The following is a 24,146-nucleotide window of genomic DNA, read 5'->3' as shown; positions in this document are numbered from 1 at the left end:
AGAAGGAGCCTGTTATATGAAATACTAAGGGCAGAGAGTTCTGGGAGAAACTGAGGAAAATAAAATAATTCTGAGTCAGGAACAAATTTATCTTGAAAAGTGAACGAAGGGAGGGCTGTGGGAAAGAAGTGACAGGTGGGAGAGTGCATGGCAAGAAGTTTGGGTTTTATGTTAATGGCAATGGAAATCCATTGGACATTTTGATTGGGAGAATGTTATGCAAAAACATTTACAAAACAGCTGTTCTGTGAAAAATGAATTGAGGGAGAGGGGGCAGTTGGAATGCTCCACAGTCAATTTCATGTTCAGGTATAGTAGCTTAGAAATTTTCATCAATATATAAATTTTGGCACAATGAAATGATTTGATCCTATGTCTCATAGAACTGAATACAAAGGATTTTTTTTTTCTATGAAAGTATCATCTAAGATCTGAAACTGAATTTTGTTTTGGCCTTCTTTCCATCCCATTGGATTTGAACTTGTATTTATGTAGGACTGGTAATGTAAAGTGAAAGTGGAGAAAGGGATACTTCAGTGAGATGAGAATGGACTAAATTTAGAGATCTTAATTATGTTTCTCAATAATATTATGCTGCTTATACAATTCCTTCTTCCATTCCAATGGAATATTGTGATAGCAAATGCAGAATCTTTTGTATTTTTTAAAAATACTGATATTTATATTTTTCATGTACCACATGAAATATGTGTACATTTTGAAATGGCTAAATGGAGTTAACACATGTATCACCTCCCACGCTTATCATATTTTTGTGATGAGAACACTTAAAATCTACTCTCTTAGTCATTTTCAAGAATAAAATACATTGTTATTAATTATGCTCACCATGCTGTTTAATAATAATCTTTTGGTTTTGTTTAGAATTTTGTTTTATGGAGAAATATGTTAAAGTAGATAAAGTAAAAGAAAAAATTCTTTGCTGTGAATTTTTAGAAGGTGGTATTTATGTGATATTTTTATGCAATAAAAATCAAGCTGATAGATTCTCATAAGACCACCTCACACACCTATATTACTAGCTTTTTGACTGTTCCTTGAGACTTCAAACTAATATACCCAAATGCCTGGTTATTACCTGGCCTGTTCCAAGGGTGTTTCAAACTCAAATGTCTAAGAAGAAAATCATTATTCTTCCTCCTGACTAGCCTTCTATCCCAGTTTTTCACAATTTTTCCAGGCTGAAAACCTGAAATTACCTCTGACTCCTCTTCTTCATGGCTCACATTTAGTTACTCACCAAGATCTACTGCTTTCATAATTTCTCAAGACTTCCAATTCACAACCTTGTCATTGCTTGCCTAGGCACAGAACATCATTGTACTGTACTTCTTGCTTACGGACTTGCATATCATAGTGATATATTTATACTACTAGGTCATCTGATAATTCCCTGCTTAAAATATTTAAAGGGGCCAGGAACAGTGGTGCATTCCTGTAATCCCAGCAGCTTGGGAGGTTGAAGCAGGAGGATCACAAGCTCAAAGCCAGCCTCAGAAATTTAGCAAGCCCTAAGTAACTTAATGAGACCCTGTCTCAAAATAAAAATGTCAAAAGGGCTAAGGATATGGCTCAGTGGTTAAGCACACCTGGGTTCAATCCCTGATACAAAGAGAAGATATTTAAAGGGATCCCTTCAGCTCCCCAGCCATCTCCATCTGGGGAGATGGCTGGGGAGCTGAAGGGATATGGATATGGTGTGTGACCTTGGACTTTTCTTTTTAGCAAAACGGGGTCCATGCAGTTCGTTAATTTTAATAGTATATGATGTAAAAAGCATAAAACCCTGGACTTAAATTCAAGCTTCTTAGCATGGCAGTGCCAAGCCTACCTCTCTACCCCTTCCTTTATCGATGCCCACTCTGCTTTGTACTTGAGGTACCAGCACCATATAGCTACATGTCTTTTTCCTGTATATACCATCTTGTCTGGTTCTAGCCATCTTTTCTACCTGGGGTTCCTTCCTCTTCTTTATCTCATTTTCAACTCTTACACATCCCAAACACATAAATTCCTCCTTAAAACTTTCCTGAATCACCAGGATGGGTTGTGTTTTGATATGACCTGGACTCATCTTTGTTTATTATTACCAACTTTTTCTTAAAAAAAACTGTCTGTTTGTGGGACTTTTTCCCCCACTAGAATGTAAGTTCCTAAGGGCATGGTGACTTGTTTGTCACTGCATTCCCAGCCACAAGCACCTGGCTAAGAGGAGGAATCAAATATGCTGACTGAAATTGAACTTAGCAAGATAAAAAGTTTTGAGGTCAGGGAGAGTCACCTTCCATGAAAGAACTAGGCTAGGCATAAGCAGAGGAAGGGTTTTGATGACATGTGTCAGGGTGGATAACCCAGGGGAACTTGGCCAGCCCCATGGTGCATAGGGGGTTAAACTCGGGAGCAGATTGACAAACAGGGTAAACCATCATCTGTGGAACTAAAGGATGAAAGAAGGGTTGGTTATTGAGGTCAAGAGCCACCACAGCCAGAGGGGTTCCAGAGCTGCAATGAGAGTATAGATTATAAGCAAAATCCCCAGAACACAAAAAAGGAAGGTAAAGGAAATTCAAAAGATCCTGCAACTGATTGGAGACAAACAGGTTGGGAATTCCAGGACTATTTTGAGGGTGGAATTGTTGGAAAAAACAGAGTTCCCTGCTGGAGGCCCACGGGGGCTTGGCACTGTTATATTCTGGGGCTGCTAAACATATTCACAGTTATATTCACTAGATGGCCAGCATCCTGCATTTTTTTAAAGTAGCTTAGCTCATAAGTCAGTGGGAAATGTGCTTTGGTTTTGGAGGCTCCTGAGCTGAGGAATGGGGCTGGGGCTTTAGTGAGAAGAGGGAGCAAGAGAAAATATGTGTGTGTGAGCCCACATGTATGTTTATCTGGCATCTGGCATGCATGTAGCAACTGAGTACGTTCACCTCCTATAATTAATAGCATCAGCTGTTCGGATATGAGTCATTTGCAATAGTAAATTTATAGCAGAGACCTATCTGAAGATACTTTTGTTGGAATGGAATCACCTTCCATTAATTACAGCAAGTATTGGTTTTAATAAACTTTTTACATACATGATATACTTGATATCATGATCTTGCCATATCTCACTCCTAAGCCTGCCCTTCTTTGCCTTGGTCATCAGGTGTTTTTTTTAATCAACTCAATCAGGAAAATAAATCTCTATCTGTAGGCCTTCCATTGATTCAATACCTGATGGTAAATAGGAGGTGCTCTCAAGACAGACCTGAATTGGATCCCAGCATACCTGTGTTTTATGAGTCTTGAAAAATTTACTTAGCTTCCTACATCTACATTTTTTCGTGTATTCTATGAGCCAGTGATAATACTTACAAGATCATTGTGAGGATTAAAAGAAATAACACCCTTCAGGGTTTTGGTTACTACCTGGCATAGAGAAAATGACAGTTAACACTTCCCAGGTATGGGCATTGTTCTAAGTGTTCAGCAGGAATTAATTGTACCCTCAAAAGCGAATCTGTGAAGTAGTTATACTTATGATTCTAACTTACAGATAAGGGAAACTGAGGCATAGGGACACCAGATAATTTGCCTAGGTTACACAGTTGGACAGAAGCAGAGCCAGGATGCAAACCCCAGATATCCAGCTCCAGAGTCCATGCTTTTAACCTTCAGGCTGCCCTGCCTTGCAGATGTGTCATATCCCATTGAGCACTCTGGGCTTCTTGAATAGATCATTGCTACTCTCAATAGTTGGTAGAAATAACTGTGTGCATCTGCGGTTTTTGTTCTTGTTTTCATTGGCAGTAATTTCCTCCTGTTATTGAGTTTCTTCCATCAAATGTAAATCCAAAAAAGCCAGACCACTGCTGTATAAAATAGTGCCCATCTACATGTCTGTTAACTAAATGTATACTCTTTCTTCTCTTTTAGATTACACATTCATTAAGAACTGTCTCTGACTTCTGCAAATTATGAATATACTTACAGTACTCTGTATGTTGTTAAAAATATCACCTAGTAAGTAATTATTTTTAAATGGTCTTTTACCACTTTTATTCCTTCTCATTGACAATAGATTAAGTCCTATTGCTTGGAGGAGGCCTTGTTCATGGTCTTTTCCCCGAGGGCCTAAAGGTTTGAAAAGAGAACTGTTGCACTGCCCTTTTATAGAAGGCAAAATGCAAAATTCTAAAATAACCCCAGGACTGTGCATAAGATGGGTTTTATTCCTGTTATTAAGTCATATGGCACATTTGCCTTTGAGAAAGTCCTTAAATGGGAGTTGGCTGTTCCTGAAGTCAGCTACTCAAAGCTTGCAATGGATTCCAGGTGAGGGAGATTCTCTGTTGTTAGCTTTGAAAATGGAAGGGGCCATGTGGCAAAGAATGTGGGCAGCTTTTAGGAGCTGAGCATGGCCATTGGATACCAGCAACAAGAGAACCAGAGCCTCATTCCACAACTGCAAGGGAATGAGTTCTGCTAAAACCACATGAGCCTGGAAAAGCTCCTGAATTCCAGACCAGAACAACCAATGTGTGGTGAGACCCTGAGCAGAGAAGCTAGTCAGGCCATGCATCAATCAGACTGAGAAACAGTGAGCTAATAAATGAATATTGTTTCAAGATATTAAGTTTGTAGTACAGGTTAAGTATCTCTCATTGCTTGGAACCAGAGATGTTTCAGAGTTTGGATTTTGTTTTTCCTGATTTTAGAATCTTTGCATAGCCTTTGCTGATTCAAAAATCTGAACTCCCAAATGCTCCAGAATTTGAAACTGAGCTTCATGTTAGCATTTAAAAACTCTTGGACTTTGGATAATTCCGTATTTTGGATTTTTGGAATTAGGGATGTTCAATTTGTATTTTGTTATACAACAACAGATAACTCATATAACTTCTTATCCAGAACACTTAGCCACTGCCCAAGATAAGTAATATGGCAAAAAGGCAATTGACTTACTGATCTGGGTTTACCCTGATCCAGTGTGAAAAGAAATTGAAGTCAGTTAATAGTAAAATAGAATTATTTCTACATATGGTTTTAGACAGTGTAATGAGATAAGTGTGGGCATGCAATCTTTAAAATTAAAGACCAAACTAAGGCTCACACACTAATTTTCATCATCTTAGGTGAGCAAGGCAGTGGACAGTGCAATTATTTAACATTTATGATGTTACTAAGGTTGTTTTGAGCTTTAAAACCAGGCATCCCCTCCCCCTCCTTTTAAAAATAATTCTTTCCCTCAGGACTTGAACAGATGTTTTCATTTTACTTAAAGACTGTTTTCCTCATCCACTAGGAATATGTACCAGTACAAAGTGTTAACCTCGTTTGGATTTGAACCCCCATCCTCAAGAGCAAGAGGATGGGGAGGACCGCCAAATGTCAACTCAGTTGTGAGAAGTGTTTTAAATCATATTTTGACATATGTTACACTGTTAACTAGAAAACGAAGTGCAGCACACATGCTTCTAGTAACTCTGGTTTCACATCATATGATCTCTTCTTTGTCTTGAGGACCTTTTGATGTGCGTTCCCAATATTGAGTTTCTCTGCTTTTAATAATCTTATGTTCCTTCCTCAATATAAATGTCATGAAAAATACTGAATGCTAATCTTCAGAGATCAAACAGGAAGAAAGAGGTGGGCAGCATAGTTTAGTGACTAGAATTCCTGAAATTTCTCATTTAAAAAATTTATTTTCACTTATAAAAGCCTCAGCTCCAGAAATGCTTGGTTCCTCTTTTAATGTTGAAGCTGTGTGTTCCTCCCAATTTTAGAATTATATTAATTGTAAAATAATTGTCTTTCTTGTTGTAAGGCACCTGAGATGCAGGGGCCACTTAATCACTATTTATATCTCTCCTTCTGGGTCTAACAGAGAGCTCAGAATCAACACAGAACTGGCTTTTCTTTCACCGGCTCTGCTTTAGCTAGGGGTGACCAACGGCCCTGGTGTGCGTGGACAAAGGACTTTTCAGTGCTAAAACTGGGACAGTCCCTGGCAAACTGGCACAGTCCCTGGCAAACTGGCACAGTTTCTCACTCTAGCTGGGGCATCAAGGACCTTTTCAGAGTGAGAATTGTGAAACAACTTGGTCAAAGCTGTCCACTTGTTTTTGGAGCTTGGTGTCTGTGAGGAAGAAACGCAGTGTTTTCCTGGGTTCTTCACATGTACTGATGTGTTTTTACAAGAATCAAGTCTCCTTTCATTTTATTTGCCCACATGAAAATACTTTCTACCAAGAGATATGGCATTTCATGATATCTAAGTATAGTTGTGACTGTGTGTGTGTGTGTGTGTGTGTGTGTGTGTGTGTAGGGGGGAGGCATTTAAAAGAATGCATTATCCTAGGCTTCCTTCACGTATATCAGTTTAATGTACCTTTTCACAGTGTTCTCAGTTGCCTCAGGGATAGTTCCAGAAATTCGTGGTGAGAGAGGCTCTGAGGTGGCAATCTGCTCAGAAAGGGTGTAAGGGATGACATATGGCTCAGGGATGTCTCAGGGGTGTGTTTTGAAGCTGTTTTTACTTAGTGTATGTTTATTAGGGGTGGTTTGAAGGGAGATGATGGAAATTATTGAGGTAAGCCTAGCCCCACCTCTTTGGCACCAGTACTGGGTGTTCTACATTACGGCCTACACATGAATAATTAAATAGAATAGTTTATGCTCTATTTACCACATTAGAAAATAATGTCACCCTTTATAAAAATTGTTTAAAACACATTGAATAACAATGTTACCACTTTTTGAGCAACTACTCTCTGATAGATACTTCTTTTGTTTTTAGATAGTCTCATTAAATGCTCATACCAAATCTGAAAGATTGGTGTTAGAAAAACTACAAAATTATATACGCTCTATTTTCTGAGAACTTTGTGTTAGGTGAAATCTCACAAAAATTCTATGAAATAGATACTTTTTAGGTTAAAAAAAAACCCAACAACCACCAGTGACTTATTTAAGTTCAGTGACTGAAGGAGAGATTTAAGCTTCAATAATTTGACATTAAAACCTTTACTTTTTTTTTGGTGCTGTGGATGGAATCCAGGGACAGTATGCTAAGTATACGCTTTACCACTGAGCTACATTCCCTGCCCAGAACCCTTACTTTTAACTACTGTTAGTTATATTTACACCATTTGGTAGATAAGGAGCTAGATAGAGATTACCTTAGCTACTGAAGATCAACCAGGTCATTTGCTGGTGCAGTTGTCAAATAAGTGCTGTTGCTCCCTGTCTTCCCCTCTAAGTCAGGAAGGAGGGGAACCTAGAGATACAGTGTTGTATGCTATTTCTGAGGAATTTATAGGAGATTTTTAAGGTACCTTTTCTGGTACATTCTAGGGTCAGCCTGAGAATTTATAATTTCTAGACGATTGTGGTGATAACTCAGTTTGACAATGATTGCTTAGCCCAACAATGCCTATTAAATTCATTTTTAGTGCTGTTTCTGATTGAGTGGTAGGTTGTCTAGGCAAGTATGTTAACAAAAAATTAAGGCTAAATCTGAGCTCAGCTTGGAAGAACACCGATTAATAATATTTGCCAACATCCCTGCCCATGACCATGTGTCTTGCAGTGTCTCCCAATATGTCTTTATAGTTAAGTTTGGTCTCAGAATTTGGGTTGGCCAAGAGGATACAACATAGCGCATGTATGAGCAGAAGTTTTCTGAATGACTGTGTTTTGGTTCTGCCTGTTGCTCTTTTCCCTATGCCATGACAGCCCCTTGTCCTTCAGAGACCTGGGAGCAGGGCTTCTGCAGCAGACCCATCTCTGCTGAAACATGAGACCTATTTCTGAAGCACATATGCTTCTAAGGCTATGGAGGGCTTGAGCTTTAATCTATGGCTTCATGTAGCTAGTTCTGTTATTTTGCTTATGTACATCTGAATTTAGAGAGCACAAGTCCATGAAGACTGGCATGTAGAATACTTTCCTTCAAAGTGAATATTCTCTGAATTATTTCTATTTCAGCATGTCCTGATATTGCCCTTTCAAAAAAATATAAGTAATGTCTAATCTAATTTTAAAGTAGGGCCTTCCTCCTAACTTAACCACTCTTGAGTTAGAATATTTACTCACAGTCACTACAGCATGGGATACGCATCTTGCCAGGCCTGGTCAGCAAATGTTATGGTATTCATTTGTGAATAAGCAATTCATAGGTGCTTAGGATTCAACTAGTCATAAATATGTCAGCAGACCTTCTCCCTGTATGTCTCTATGTTTTTAAGCCTTCCCAGCCTAATTTCCCAGAGGATTACATTGACCTTGAGTGCTTTGATGGTTTGTAAGGCTCCCCCTCTCCTGAGTTAACAGTGTCCTAATACTCTTGGCATTTATGGTAACAAACTTCAGGTGCAGTCTTATTATGACTGCAAAAGAACCACTTTCTTACACGTGTGCTTCCTTGCTCCTTCTGCTTCTGTAATCTAGTACTTCCTCTTTAGGAAAACCTCTCTATAAATTAAGAGTATGAACTTCACCCTAGCATCTACTTGGGTCCCTATCCCTGTCCTCCTTGGAACTTCCAGCCCTGTAGAGACCAGGGAAGGGGAAGAAGGGGCATCACGTCTAAAAGCAGAGTGCTCACAGCCAACCAAGTGCTGTTGGACTGCAGCTAACTGGAGGAAAAAGTCACAGTGTGATTGTTTCCCCACAACTGGGTGGAGTCACAAGAAGTGCAAGGGTTGGAGGGGGAGGGGAATCTCTGGCACCTTCCAGTTTGATGTTTTTTAGGGCTTTCCAGCCTTGCCCTCTGTAGAAGACCTGCCTAGCCTTCAAGATGCTTCTGTTAACACGGAGGAGTGTTCCTTTCATTTTGTTAATCATCAGTCCAAGAGTTAAGAGGTGTACTAAGAAACCAGTTGTTTTGAGCTTGTCCATAAGAAGGGAAAAATCTTTCAGCCATTATCCAAGAATAAGTGACTTGGGTGAACTCGAAGAAGCATGACAGCCACACACACACACTCACTATATATATCTATATATCACACACACACACACACACATACACACACACACTCACTATATATATCAATATATCACACACACACACTATATCTATATATCATACACACACATACACACTCACTATATCTATATATCTAGATAGATATATAGATATAACACACACTCACTATATCTATATGTCTATATAGATATAGTGTGTGTGTGTGTGTGCGTGTGCGTTATGCACGCTCTCTACCACTAGCTATACCCCAGCCTGTGCTGTTCTTTTTTATCCAAGCAATTACAGAAAAATATAGCTAGCCGATTGTCAAACAGCTAACACAAACAGGTTTTAGTGCTGAGTTGTTTTTTTTTTAAAGAGAGAGAGAATTTTAATATTTATTTTTTAGTTTTCTGTGGACACAACATCTTTGTATGTGGTGCTGGGGATCGAACCCGGGCCGCACGTATGCCAGGAGAGCGTGCTACCGCTTGAGCCACATCCCCAGCCCAGTGCTGAGTTTTTGATTAAGTAAAACTTGATTTTCTGTAAAGACAATAGAGTGCTAAAATGTTCTTTAGAGTAGGTCAGAATCATTTGGAGGGATTATTAAAACACAAATTGCTGGGTTCCACAGGAAGAATTTCTGATTTAGAACTTTGAAGTGGAGCTCATTAATTTGCATTTTTAACAAGTTTCTGGGTGCTCTTGATGCCTGGCTTTGGGAACCCCACTTTGAGAAATACCGAGATAGGTAATCATCTTCAAAGGTATATAGATAATAGAACTCTTCTTTTTCAGTTGGTGCATGTTATTTATACACAATGGTGGGCTTAATAGAATCTCTTTTATTCAGTACTTTGTGCCTCATAGCAGGCAGAATGGGAGAGTGAGGCTGGGAGCTTGCAGATGTTGGTGATTAAGGAATTAAGGGAATCGAGGGATGCTCAGAGTTGAAGGGATTGGGGATGGTGGGAGAGGCAAGAAGCTGGAGAGACATAAGAAGGAATGGGAGTGAAGGACAGATTGAGAAATTCAAGCGTGAGGGAGAAACCCAACCTGACAGGGATCTCACTGCCATATGAAGCGATTGCCTTATTGAGTTTGATCGTTGAGGTGGTGACAAGAGCTGTACCTAAAACAGATGGATAAGGCCCTGGAGGTTTTATTGTATTCCCTTCTGTATTAAATAGCAGAAAGGGACAAGTTCTTTGAACTTTCATAATGATACTCATTTTCCTTGACAGTATGTATTAATCGCCAGATGGGAAACTCTTTCTTTTGGGTAAATAAGGTCATAAAGATAAGCTGTGACAATTAAATGGCCACATTTCTTTTATTTTATCAATATGGTTGGAATCTAAGTTGGACATGATAGGATGTAGGCAGCCTTTTCTTCTTTAGTGTCCTAAAACATGAGTTTTGATGTCTAAGTTCATATGGAAATTCCTATTCCATTTTTTTACATTCCATTCATTGTAATTGTTCAAGGTGTTATTTTAAGAATTCAAGGCGTGGCCATATATAGGTGGATAGTATTTGGTTATGAAATCATTGAAAGCCTCCCTTCCACCTGCAGTCACTAGCAGAAGAATGCCCAAGTCTATTTTATTTTTTTACTTTTCCAATATTGGGGATCAAAACCAGGGCCCCATGCATGCCAGACAAGTGTTCTATCACTGACTACTTCCCCAGCCCCTCAAGTCTATTTTAAAAGCCTACTTAAAAAATCATTTCAGTGAAGTATGTATGAATATGTCTTGTGATTCTTCTTTCTACAAAATGTCAATCATTAGGAGAAATAATATTAGAATTCCCAAATACTTCTAGAGAGCAATATTCAGGAAATAATATTTTATAGTAAACATTTTTAATAAACAGCAGCATAAAATAATCAGTGTTTAATATCATCTCTGGTGTGTGATACAAATGCATATATCCTTGATATAAAATAGCCTTTTCATCATTACATTTCCATGCTTGTCTATTTGAAATGCCCATAACAACAAATCAAACATTAAGTAATACAGTGATTAAATGCATGCAGTGAAAATAAGGAAAGATATGGTAAGGTGAAATATCTGATTATTGCCATTATATATTTGAAGAAAATCTATATTGAGTTAAGAACAAACAAAGGAAATAAGGAAACAGACCAGATATAAAAATGCAAAGATATATTTTCACTTCTGTGATACAAACCATAAACATAGTTTTGTGCAAAAAAAGAATCTGAAAATAAAGTAATCTTACAAAACATTGTCAACAAAGCAAAAGATATTTTTCAGTTTGTGAAAAAATACTATTTAATACAAAAGGGACTGTGTTATGCAGTATCACAGTGCTGTTATAAAATACATTATTACAAGTGGTTTTGAAATTTAGCTTGCTCACCTTAATGATTTCAGCTATTACAAAATGTTTAAAATAAATGTCATAGTTCTTTATAAAAAACTAACTTGAATTTATTTTTTAACCATAATAATGTTTTTCCAGAGAAGGTATTTTACTGGCTCATGGAATGCTAATTTCCCTTTAAGGGATTCCTAGAAAGACTCAGATTCACTGAAATTGTGTTTACTTAAAATAATAAATATTCTTGGAAAAACAATTGATTGTCATATGATATACAAAATTGTGGTTTGAAGCTTCATCATTAAACAGTTGCATAGCAACAAAAGGATACAAGTATTCTCCTCTACCTAACGTTAAGAAATGTAATGTCTTGAATCAGCTTATTCATGCCACAAAAATATGTCTTAATTTATCTCCCAGAAAATCTGAATATAGCCAATTCTTTGAGTTCACAGTAACTATAAGTTCATGCTTGTTCTTTGAAAATTCAAGTTTGGAAAAATTACAACACATTTTGTTAAATAGATTTCCTTGCTTTCCCATGCTAATTGTATTTTTTAAAATGGAAACATCAAGGTGGTTTCTAATTCTTTTACATTCTCCTCATGAAATATCATTTCCAGGAATTAATTTACATCCTGGAAGTCTCACATAGCTTTAAATGAAAACAAGACTTGGAGACATTGTTCTTAGAATAAAGGAGTTATTTTTTAACAAGAGAAAAATCAAATATAAAGCTCCTTCCTATATAGGACTTGAAACCCATAAGAATTCTAAACTTGGCAGAAGATGCTTGGCAAGTAAATGCCAGGAGAGGCACATCTGATACCCCTCTCTAAAGAAGGCAAAAAGGATTATGTTGCTTATTTACCAGTTTAAAGAATGCAGTTGTTGGTACCCTTTGAAATGAGAACTCATTACTTGTTTTTTCGAAATACTGTAATGTCTTGCAAAACAGAACCTATTGTCTTTGGATTTCAACTAATTGTATGAATACATTGTTATAATTCTTGGGGCTGAAATAAAATCTGTGAACATTTCCAGCACAGGGGGAAAAAAAAGGTGGGGGTGGGGGGCTTTAAATTTCCAAGCTATTGGTATCATCGCAGGGTTCCCTATTTGCCTACAGTCCACTGATGGTAAGCACCCTGCACCTCAAACAACTTGTAAATGGGGGTGCGGCTGCAAGATGTGGCCTTCTTGTCTGCAGCCACACCTCTACTCTTCAGCTTTATTGGTCCAGGGGAACTCCTGTGGAGGCTGTCTTTTTGGGAACTCTTGTTCTTCTCCCATGGATGTTTATCTAGGTTGAGGGACAATTTCCCTGGCTATGCCTCCTTTAGTGTCTCGTTCCTAATGCAGCCAGGTGAACTATCAATCAACAATCAATTCCAGCATCCACATTCAGCCTTCTTAGGGTGCTGTGTTATTTCAAGGACTTGTGTAAACACATTGTGAGAAAGGAAAATGTGGAAAAGGCCTTCATGATCAGAAAAGGTGGTTCACAAAGAGGCATATTCTGCACCTTCCCAAGGAAGCCCCACTGTGGAGAAGACTTCAGGGCATGTGATACATTGTTATGGCTCATTTCCATCCAAGATTTCAAATTTGGCCTAAAGTTTCCTCATTGACTCTGAACACCACTTCCATACAAACACGCATAGAGTCTAAATCGAATCAGTATAATTCCTGAACATTTGTCCTGAAGAAAAGACAGCAGGTAGACAAATGCTATGGTATATACATCTCGGGGAGAAACCAGTCATGGTGACTAAAGGCAAATACATAAAGCACCATTCAACTTTCCTTTTTGGTTTGATGTTTAATCACCAGGTTCTTTTCTTCTTCAATGGTTTCCAGTTTTAAGTACTTGAAACCGAATGTTCCAATCCCAATGTCACTCCATGCACCTGGATGGACTGTAAATCCCACAGTGCATTTTTTTTTTTTTTCCTGGCTAGTGTCTGTCCTGCTTGGTAAGACACTGTTAAACTTCACAGAAGATACTTGTTGCAATGTCTGCTAAATGAGAACCTTACTTTAATAAAAATATTTGAATATAAATCTTTTCTACGGATTTCTAGTTTGTCCTGTATACCACATTTACAAAAGTTGCACATTTTACAGTTCTGCAGAAATCATAGATTCGGTGTGCCCATGAATATTGGAGTCTCCTAGCAAAGATGGTTGCTTTGAGTCTATTTTGTAAGGTTTTTGAGATTTGTTGCCAAAAACGGTGATTCCCATTCCACCAGGATGATTTGGAATTGACATGTGGGGTAGTAATGGGATATTTGCTTCCTGATTGGATCCTGATGAGGGCAAGCTGGTCACATGGCCAGTGCTGGTCGACCCACTGGCGCTGCTTGGGGACCGACTCTTGGGAGGTGGGCAGTGCTGAATTACCCTGGGAGGACCTGTTGGCTGGTAGTGGGCAGCTGGAAAGGCTGCATAGCCAGGAGGTATTGGGTATCCATTGATGGGGATGAAGCGCTGGTTCTGAGGTATTGCTGGGCCAATGAAACCGGCAATCTGGCCCTGTGGTGTGATACCCTGGGTTGGGAACATGTAATTGGGATATCTGGGGTTACTGAGATTACTCACTGGGCTGGCACTGAGGGAGGTTGTCTGCGTGGTGGCATTTCCCCCAGAAGGAGTAGTAGAGCTGGTGTGACTTGAGAGACCCTCCCAGGACCGAAGTCGGACATGAATATCTTTAAATCTTGGTCTCCTGGAAGGAATCTCATTCCAGCACTCTGTCATGAGACTGTACATCCTGGGCGGGCAGTCTTCAGAACATGGCAACAGCTGGCGTTTCCTCACCATCTCGATCACTTCCTGGTTACTAAATCCATAATATGGCTGGAGTCCAAAACTGAATATCTCCCATAAGACAACCCCAAAGGACCAGATATCTGAATCAGAAGAGAATTTGCCATACATGATGGCTTCAGGGGGCATCCAGCGAATGGGCAGCAAAGATTTACTCTGAACTCTGTAGTAATCAGCAGAATAAATTTCTCTGGAAAGCCCAAGGTCTGAAATCTTTACATGAAGTTGCTCTCCGATTAAAATATTGCGAGCTGCAAGGTCTTTGTGGACAAAGAAGTGACTAGACAGGTATTCCATGCCGGCTGCAATCTGAATTGCAATGTGCAGGAAATCTCCATGATCCAAGCTGGATTTTACAGTGCCATCTTCATCACTGCTACAGCCAACATCGGAATGTGGGGACCGCATGATGAGGAACTCATGGAGATCTCCCTGATTCATATATTCAAAAAGCATGCACACAGGTTGTTCCTGAGTGACAGCACCCAGAAGGCAGACAATATTGGGGTGGTGCAGTTCGGCCATCAAGGAGGCTTCTTGTTGAAATTCTGTCCATTGCTGAGGGTTATTATAGTCTTTCAAGGTCTTGATAGCAACCAGCTGAGCATGGTCCATACCTGGGAGATAGAGATGGCCCTTATAGATTTTTCCAAATGCACATTCGCCCAGTTCTTCCATAAAACGTACAGCAGAAAGAGGCAGCTCTTTAGCTTTGCTCTGTGTGAAAGAAAGGAATAATGTGGATTAAAACATTTCTTAAGGCAAGACATCAAAGCATCTGAAAGGAGGCATGAAGCAACCAGAAAAGAATCTAAAAATACACTTGTGCTGAAATTAATGGTAATGCACTTTTTAAATGATTTCTTTAAATTTCCAGTAAAGAAAAGCTTATTGATTCAGTCCTATGCTTTATGGTATTGTTTGTAATAGCAAAAGATTAGAAATAACTCAAATGTCCCCCTAGAGAAGACCTACTTATTAAATAAGTCATGGTAGAACTAGTATATAAAATATCCTATACTTGTGAAAAAGAATAAGGAAGTTTTCCCTGTACTGATATGGAAAAGTCTCCAAAATCCTATTGCTGAATTTAACAGAAAAAGTAAACAAAGAGTTAATGCTGTTTGTGACATTTTGTAAAAAAAAGAAAAAAGGAGAAAAATGAATATACTCATAATTCTCTGCATATGCATATAGAAACTACAAAAGGAGACTTGGGGTACGGCAATGGTTATCTGGAAGGTATGGTGGTAAGAATTAGAAAGGGGCACAGAAGTGGAAATTTTTCCTGTTATTTTATGTTGTTGTTGTTGGTGGTACTAGGGATTGAACCTAGGGCCTTATCCTCACAGGGAAGTGCTCCACCACTTAGCTACATCCCAACTTGCTATCATGCCTTTTTATACTTTTTATATAGGAAAATGGATTATCAATTCAAAAAAATGAATAGTTAAATTTAGAACTATATGGTCAGCCTTTCCACCGGATAAGTCAAGAAATTTCTTCTGCAATTATAGGTCTAGCCACAATTTTTCCTTTGTTGTCTGGATCCTTCTGTTATTATTATTATTATTATTATTATTATTATTATTATTATTATTTGCTAGGGATTGAACCCATGGCTTCATGCACACTAGGCATGTGCTCTACCACTGAGCTGTAGCCCTAGCACTTGTGGCAACTAATGAAGTTCCTCTGGGAGAGCAAGGTGTTGATGATAAGAAAGGACCAGTTGAACTAACTTTTTTCTCTTGCAGCACTTGGATGATTTTACTTTTTCTATTAAGAGTAACCCAAGATGACTTTTTCCTACATGATGTTAAGATTGGGGCCTTGAATAATAACATTTGCTAATGATGTAAATGAATCTAACTGATGTGATGGTCCCTTGAACAGCATAGTAGGTATTTCTTTTTGACTAAATAACATTCCCCAGGCTTTTGATGGTAGAGAGGGCTAAGAGACTTAGTACTAAAACTTCTTTTGGGAAAATGAGAATTGGGAAACAAACCCATGGGTTATTAGACTGATATAATAAGGAGTTAGAAACCAAACACCCTCTTCTCCCCCACTGCTTGAAACTGACCCATAGGCAGTATGGTGTAATTCCAACCAAGTGAGCTTTGGAATCATACAAGTTTGAGTTTGCATCTTGGATCTGCTGTTTTCTATTAACAATAGTGAATACTTATATAGTACTATGTGCCAAAACTATTCTAAGCACTTCATAAATATTAACACAACCCTGAAGAGGAGGTCCTATATATTAGCTGCTGACCTTGAGTGAGTTTCTTAACTTCTCTGAACCTGTTTCCATATCTAAGAAATAATATAACTAGTCCAGTTGCAGTAGGGATTAAATACTACAATGTATAAAAGTAACTTCAACCTAATAAGTGTCCTTTAAATCATTCTCATTATCCTCATTAGGGAAGTCATCCAAGAAGTGGAGTAAATGCAAATGATTTAGATCCATTTATAGCCTTAAGTAGTTCTAGAGTCTTGTCTGATTCCTTCTATATTTTAAAATATATGTTTAAGTGTCTTCTTGACAAATTTTCTCTGTTCTCCTGTTGTTGTTAGTAAAAAAAAAATTGAAAAAAAAAATAACATAACTTGTTTGGAAGCCAGAGGGTGGGTACAAAGTTGTGACCTGAAGAACTCCTCAGAGAGTTCTGGTAAGAATGGATAGAAGTGGAGGCAGCAAGAGCTCATGTTGAAGAGCAGATGCTGGCAAATAGGACAAGGAAGCAGCAGGCCAGACTTCTGGGAATAGGAAGAGAAGAAGGAATGATGGGAATTGGTGAAACCTGACACATGGCCCCTGGTTATTAGGAGCAGGCTGCCCACCCCTCCACGGAGGCAAACAAATGAATTTCCAAAGGTGATTTTGCCATTCTACATAAGGAGAAAGAGGCTTAAAGAAAGTATCAAGATTTTTCAGGAGACCCCAAAGAGCTGCACTTGCATCTGCAAAGCCCATCCTGTGTGAAACCAAAGAAGGCTGAAGTCAGCAATTCCACATAGATGCAAATACAGAATGTCTCTGGAGGCTCAGACCAGGCCTGACACCTTGCAGGGCTATGAGCTCCAGGGTGTGATCACTTTGCAGAATTATAATTGTTCTTTATCCCTGTCCAGATACATGAAAGACTACATTTTGGCCTAAAGTGTGTCTCGTCATATCTCACCATTCCCATGGGCCCATGGGCCAAGCAGTATGGAGTCCAAGCCTTCTCCCACCTATATAGCAGGAAGGAATAGTCTACTAGAAGCACTCAAAACCAAATTTGGGAGGCAGGTGTGGTGGTACATGCCCATAATACCAGCAGCTCAAGAGGCTGAGTCCCTAAGCAACTTAGCAAGACCCTGTCTCAAAATAAAACATAAAAAGGGCTAGGGATGTGGCTCAGTGGTTAAGGCCCCTGGATTCAATCCTTTGTACCCCCAAACAAACAAAAACAAATTTGGGGTTTGCTTTAGAAAGAAGTGTAGAAAACATATACAATGGTAGATCTCACAAAACCTTTCTTTTGAACACCTGTGCAGCAGCCGGCACAGTAATACCCAGAGCAAACCGCTCAGAAATTGGTTTCAGGGGAATCCTTTACATAGTGATTTGCATTTTTAAAATGCTCAAGTTACTTGGTACAAATGAGTCTTAACTATAGACTCATTTTCAAATTTTACATAAATCCTGAACTAGTTAAAAAATCATAAAAACCCTTCAAGAAGCAGTCGGTAGACTGTACGGTGATGGCAGGAAATTAGCTGTATTGTTGAGGAACAGATGGTTTACATTATACAAACCCTTTAGGCTAAACTTGTTTAGGTCTGGCATATTGTAAATTATATTTTAGTAATGAAAGTGAAATGACCTCTGCTTGACCTCAAGTGGGGTTTGTCTGTTTGAACCAATGTAGTGGAAAACTATGAAAGAAAATGAAGTCATAAAGTTTTGGCAGTTCAATTTTGGCTCATTTCAAGTTAAGGGGTTATAAATCTGTTTAGTTTTTGTTTGACAAGTATTTGTCATACAGGGATGTACGAAATGTAAAGAAGTGTAAAATACACATGAGGCACGGTGCCAAAGTAAACCAAGTACAAAGGAACACTGGAATGAATAGGGTCCTGGGCGCCTATCTCTTTATCACTCCCTCCATTAGTTGAATGACAAGATGGGCTCGGTTTATTATATGCTGTAAGGCAATTAAGTACCTTAAAACTGAAACAGGCTTTCAGTTTAAATGTTAACATTTTTACTTCTCAAAGTAAACACACATCTGCCTCAGTGCGGTTTTTAAAATTATATAATTTTTGATGGGGAGGCAGATAAAAGTTGATGTAGAAGCTGATAGATCCATTGAAGATGAGATTGTGCTTCTTCCTTTAGAAACTTTTGGAGAGCAACAGTGTCAGGGTTCGAATGAGCAAAAGGAGAATGAAGAAAGAACATTTCAGATGTGAGCACTGGCTCAACTAAACGGTAGACAGAGACCGGGCTGATTGTAGGTGGCCTCTTTCACCTGAGTGATGTGTGAGAAGTGGGGATGTGCGACTTTTTTTGTTTTCTTTCTTTAAAAAATTTTTTTTTCATACCAGGGATTGAACCCAGGGGTACTTAATCACTGAGCCACATCCTTAGTCTATGTATATATTTTTAGAAACAGAGTCTTGATGAGTTGCTTAGGGCCTTAATAAGTTGCTGAGGCTGACTTTGAACTCACAATCTTCCTTCTTCAGCCTCCCGAGCTGCTGGGATTATAGGCCTGCACCACCCTGCCCAACTCCTTTTTGTTTTCTTAATGTTAGATATAAAAGAACAAACTGCGAGTAGAGTTTTTAAAATTGTAACGCTGATGGTGGCTGCTGATGGGAATGAAGGGCCATCTCCATGGTGACTTTATCTTTCTACTTCAGGGAAGTTATACCTCAGGTGATAACAGATTTGAAATGACTTCTGGTGAAGCAGCTTATTAGCAACTGTTATTTCCTAATCATTTTACATAAGTGATTACTCTAGGAAATAAGAGGTTTTGTGATGGCCACCAAAACCTGCTCTGTGACTGTTTACCTCTGACTTGGTTTCTGAGGGCTGCTCTACTTTTCAGTCCCACTTGAAGTGGACATACAGATAAAAAGCAAAGCCACTATAATGTATAGTTAATGTTTGCTAATAAAATAAAGGAGAGAAAATAAGCAGAGCTACATTAGGATGGAGGAAACTGGGCCCAGGTGGTTCTCTGGCACAGGAAGGGGTCTCTAACAGCAGTTGCTGAAGAAAGACCAAAGTTCATATTCACAGTCAGCGCCAACCACCCCTTACAGTCTCTACAACCCCTGTCATTCAAGCTCAGTATATCCTCCATGTTCTGATGACCAGGATGACTGTGGCCCTTTTACAAATCTCCTGCACTATTCTTTGGAAGTAGATTTAGCTAGACACAAGTGTTTGCAGAAGAGTAACTTTCATGTCATGGCATTTGTCTTTGCCCTGATGAGACAGATCCTGACCCCATTGAAATTTGAGGGATATTTTTTTTTAGCAGGAGAATATCACTAGGTTCTTTTTCTCTCCAGAAGCAGTACTCTCTGAGATCTGCATTCCTTGGAGACTGGCTTGCTATCTGAATCTCAAATATCGCCATATTCTACATCAAATAGGCATCAGACCCATTTGGAGAACCTGTTAAAACATAAATTGCCAGATCCCACCTCCAGAACATCTCATTCTATAGGTCTGAGATATTCCATGGATGACAGCTCCCAAGTGAGGTTGATACTCCTGGCCTCACTTTGAAAACCACTGGAATAAATGGAGATGGCTTTCTGGATTTTGCAGTCTGGGTTCCCACATGAAGAAGGACCACAGTGCATGTGAAGAACCCAGTTGAGCTATTCTAAAATATATAAGCTGGAGAAAATAATACTCTGCATGAAAAGATGCTTTGGAAAGGCAGGGAGAAGAAAAATGCAAGATTACCTACCAGCAGTTGCTGGGTTTGTATTCTGCACAGCTACCAGAGATTCAAAGTTCTGAAATGTAAATCTTTCTATAGCATGAACCATATTATCAATTTACTGTGTTTTCATTTAGTTTATAATAGTTGGTTGCATCAGATAGTTAACTGATGTTATATTTACAATATACCAAAGAGTGCACATACAGACTGATATATGAGGGACCATGCAAGACCCATGAAGAGCAGACACAGTCCCTACCCTGATGTTTGTAATTTGAATTTACTAACAGCTACCATGTTTTGAATACTTTCCATGGGCTAAACACTGAGATAATAATGGCTATAGTTTTAATGCTAATGTATTAGGCTATAAATACTTTGCATATATTAACTCCTCATAATAACCCCATGAGATCAGTAACAATGCCTAGTCCCCAGTTTACAGATGGCAAACCTGAGGAACAGAATGGTTAACTGGTCTTGAATCTGATAGGTGCTCAACTCAGACTCCAGAGCCTGCTTTGTCAGCTACTCCCCGATGCTCCCTTTTGTGCTCTCTGAGCTTCATGCATTAGTTCATTTCATCCTCATTATAATGCTCTGAGATTTCCCCACCTTAGGGATGCTCAAGATGTGAGAGCTTTTTGAGTTAGAGTACTAGGGTTGATGCTCTGCTGCAGAGAGTAAGAAAATGAACCTGTCAATAGTAACCTTTGCCAGAATTGGGCACAAGAGCCCTGGAGAATATCTGAACCTGATTTTTCTTGGTATGTGGACTTGGCTGTTGCCATGAATCTGCTTGTCTCCAAAGTCGGTTTTCCTTTCATGTGCATTATCTTGGTTCTTAGGTAAACAGTGTTAGATTTGTGAAACAATTGACTCCACTCATAAACGGAAATGACTGAATTTTAAAAGCTTAGAGGCCACAGCCATTTTATTTTGGGAGATTATGGACATTTTTCAAAGACTACAGCTGAACTAAGTGCCTTCTGGCTTATGCAATCAAATTCTAGAGGGAGTTTCAACCCATAGTTTGCCACATTTGTTTCAGAGTTCAGCTGCACTTCTCTGGAAGTGATTTAACTTCAGAGGCGTTTCTTTTCTGTATAATGCAACTTTCTGATAGTTAGTTCGAATGTTTGGTGGTGACCAAGGTTGATTCTGTGGTGGAGTTACTTTACAATGTCAATGGGAGAGGATCCATTCTGCTTGGAACTAGACAGAACAGATGTCAGTAATTTTAATGTCAGCCTGACAACCATGTGCTCCTAACTTGAGCTCATATGTTTCAGCCAGCCTGAAAATTAAGGCAGTAGAGTGAAATAAGCAGTCTCTAGGCAGTCCTGAGTTCGAGTTCCAGCTCTATCTCTTATTAGCTGTGACTTGGGATAAATCTTAATCTCAAACTCAATTGTTTTTTTTTTTAACCTCCTGAATCAGGCTTAAACTAGTACTTACTTGGTAGGGTTATTAAAAATAATCTATTGAAATAATGCTGCATTCCCTCAATGATGAAGAATTTAGCCCATTCATTCTTGGTACTCATTTATAATACTTATTTTCCCTATAAGTTTCTATAGACACAGGTCTGAGCTGAGGCTATGTATTGGCCACCCTCCCCGCGATCACTACTGCATCCTCTCCACCCTGATGGGTTTTATCTAGGATGCCAGCAGGGTATAGGGCAGGGGAATTCATATCAATAGGATGGACACAAAGAATACCAGATCTCCCCCTTCGAGCTACCTCTATAATCTTGGCTGTGATTCTTTTGTGTCTGTCCCCACCCTAGGCAATGCTGTGGGCTGCTGGACCCTACAGCTTCTATGGGGAACATTCTGCTTCATTAAAAGACCTGTAGTCCTCACTGTAACAACAATAATAATAATTTCTATCTATTGAGTACCTGTGAATGCCAGACACACTATCTTAAAGTGTCCAAACTATCCCTTTTAAGTACTATTTTTGTCCTTTCTTTACAGGCGAGAAAATAAAAGGTTCAGAGAAGAGTATTTGCTTACGATCTCACAGCCAGTAAACAATATAGCCATCAATTGTAATCCTATCTTCCTGCCTTTAAATCCTGCTTTTAAATCTTCCTGCTTTTAAATCTCTTTGAAGAGTATCAAACTATCTCCTAGAAATATACTCAGAGAAAAATGTGTCTGGACAAATAAGTTAGGCCCAGATGGGTAGGGACTCCTGGGTGCCTGGATGAATTTTATAACTTGAGATTGGTCCTTCCAGGTTGGGAAATTATAGTACTCAAGGGGGAGCTAAAGGGATGCCAGAGGCTGAAGTCAGGATGACAGAGAGAGAAAGAGGACGAGAGGACTGACAAACATTAGAGGGCGTTCCCATTTAGGGCATTAAAAGAAGAACTAGTGAAGGAAACATGAGGAGGAGATAGGAGGACAGCCAACAGAAAAAGCAGTTCAAGATGGTGGTTAAGGATATCAAATGCTCCAGAGAAATTAAAGAGGATGAAGACTTGGAAAAGGTCACTGGGTTAAATTACATCATTGGTGACTCCCAGGAGGCCCATGTGAATAGAATGGAGAGCTCAGAAGCTTTGGGAGGCAGTGGCTTTAAGGAGTGAGTGGAAAAGTTATTGAGGGTAGTTAACCATGAAGTGTAGTGACATCTGGTAAGGACAGGTGTTCAAAACGGGAAGCCAGACCACAGCAGGGCTTCCTAGAAGCCTGTGCTGGCAAAAGGGACAGGTCTAGAGAATACATCCAAGTTTCAGCATATTTAGCAACTACTTTGGCTGGATAGGAGAAAGAAGAGATGATTTGCCTAGAAGTGAAGAAACAGAGAAGAGGGCAAGAGATGAGGGTAAGCAGAGAAATAAAATATAGTCACCAGCTTCAGGAAGCTAGGCAAATCCCCCTTCCCTCCCAACAATCCTCAAAGGCTTCTTACATCAGCCAAGAGCTGCAGGAATCTGACCCACCAGGGCTGGTCAGACTTTAGCTGCACCCCCATCTAAGGCCTCCTCTGCTTTTCTGTGCCCCTTTTCTCAAACTCCTTCACCTCTGAGCCTCTTTGTTTGCCTAACCCCCAGGTAGGCGAGGAGTCAGAAGGCTACATGGGTCTCTGTGTTGAAAGGGAGACTCTGTCCTCTCCCTCTCCCTGAGAAGTTCGTTCCCTAGCCTCTTGGCCTCACCCAAGAGGCTTAAAGGGTGCTGTTTTCCAGAGGCATGACAGTTTGGGAAATGTAGGTAGGGGAATGAGAGGCAAAGGGAAAGAATTAGAGAAAAGGGAGTTTCTAGGCTCCACTGAGGAGGTTCACTTTCCACAGTACTTTTTTTTTTTAAAAACCCACTTAAATTGTAAAATTTGTGACTCAATATAGAAAAATCTTGCTTAGCTCAGATACCACTAGAGTACTCATTGGAGGATTAAATGGTCTGTAATCTTTTGCTGAATAAAATAAAAGGAAAAGAAACTTGGACAGTCCACTTCTTTCTCTGAACAGCTGAGAAAACTCAGCAAAAGACTAGATGACTTCTCCCAGGCCCCAAGAGGTAGAGGGAGAGACAGAAGAGCATCTCCATGGCCTGTCTGTCCGCAGGCTCAGCATGAAGACGCCTCTCTGGTCCAGTGGCTTCGTTTCCCCATAGATCAGAAGGAAACTGGTGCCTCATCAAAAACCTTTACTAGCAGCTATACCATCCTGCCTCTCAGGGGACCTAAGCCAGGCTCGTCAGCCAGTCTGTCTGTGGCCGCCTATTGTCTTCCTGGAAGGGTATCGGTTTCTAATCTCCCAGAGGAGCCTCTTCTTCTTAATCCAAACACTCAGGGGAATGTTAGCAGCTCAGCAAGTGAAGAGAGATGGAAACAGATAGTTTAAACCCTGATGGGAACATTCGCATGGATAAATAAGAGGCTGGAGTCTCTGACTCTTGAATAGGGCCAAGGAAAAATATAAAAATAAGGCGAAGGCAGGCAGTTTCTTTCCTTCACTTCTTTTTCACCCTCACCTCCAAATACCCTTTTGACTTTGCTCTGGTAGGGCT

At 39.4% G+C, this 24,146-nt stretch overlaps 1 protein-coding gene across 1 annotated transcript in view; it reads right to left on the bottom strand.

Annotated features, from left to right (window-relative positions):
- Positions 1-11,323: 11,323 nt before the first annotated feature.
- The window catches only part of Ror1 (receptor tyrosine kinase like orphan receptor 1), a 379,272-nt gene continuing 366,449 nt past the window's right edge, over positions 11,324-24,146 (bottom strand). The window contains exon 9 of the mRNA XM_027949535.2: positions 11,324-14,878. Within this exon, the coding sequence (XP_027805336.2) occupies positions 13,451-14,878 (1,428 nt within the window). The 3' untranslated portion in view covers positions 11,324-13,450. The remainder of the gene's footprint in view (positions 14,879-24,146) is intronic.

This window comes from Marmota flaviventris, chromosome 10 (genome assembly GCF_047511675.1).
Source record: "Marmota flaviventris isolate mMarFla1 chromosome 10, mMarFla1.hap1, whole genome shotgun sequence".
Taxonomy (NCBI): Eukaryota; Metazoa; Chordata; class Mammalia; order Rodentia; family Sciuridae; genus Marmota; species Marmota flaviventris.
Note: the sequence above shows the minus strand (reverse complement) of the source record. Positions and strands in the feature narration are given on the sequence as shown.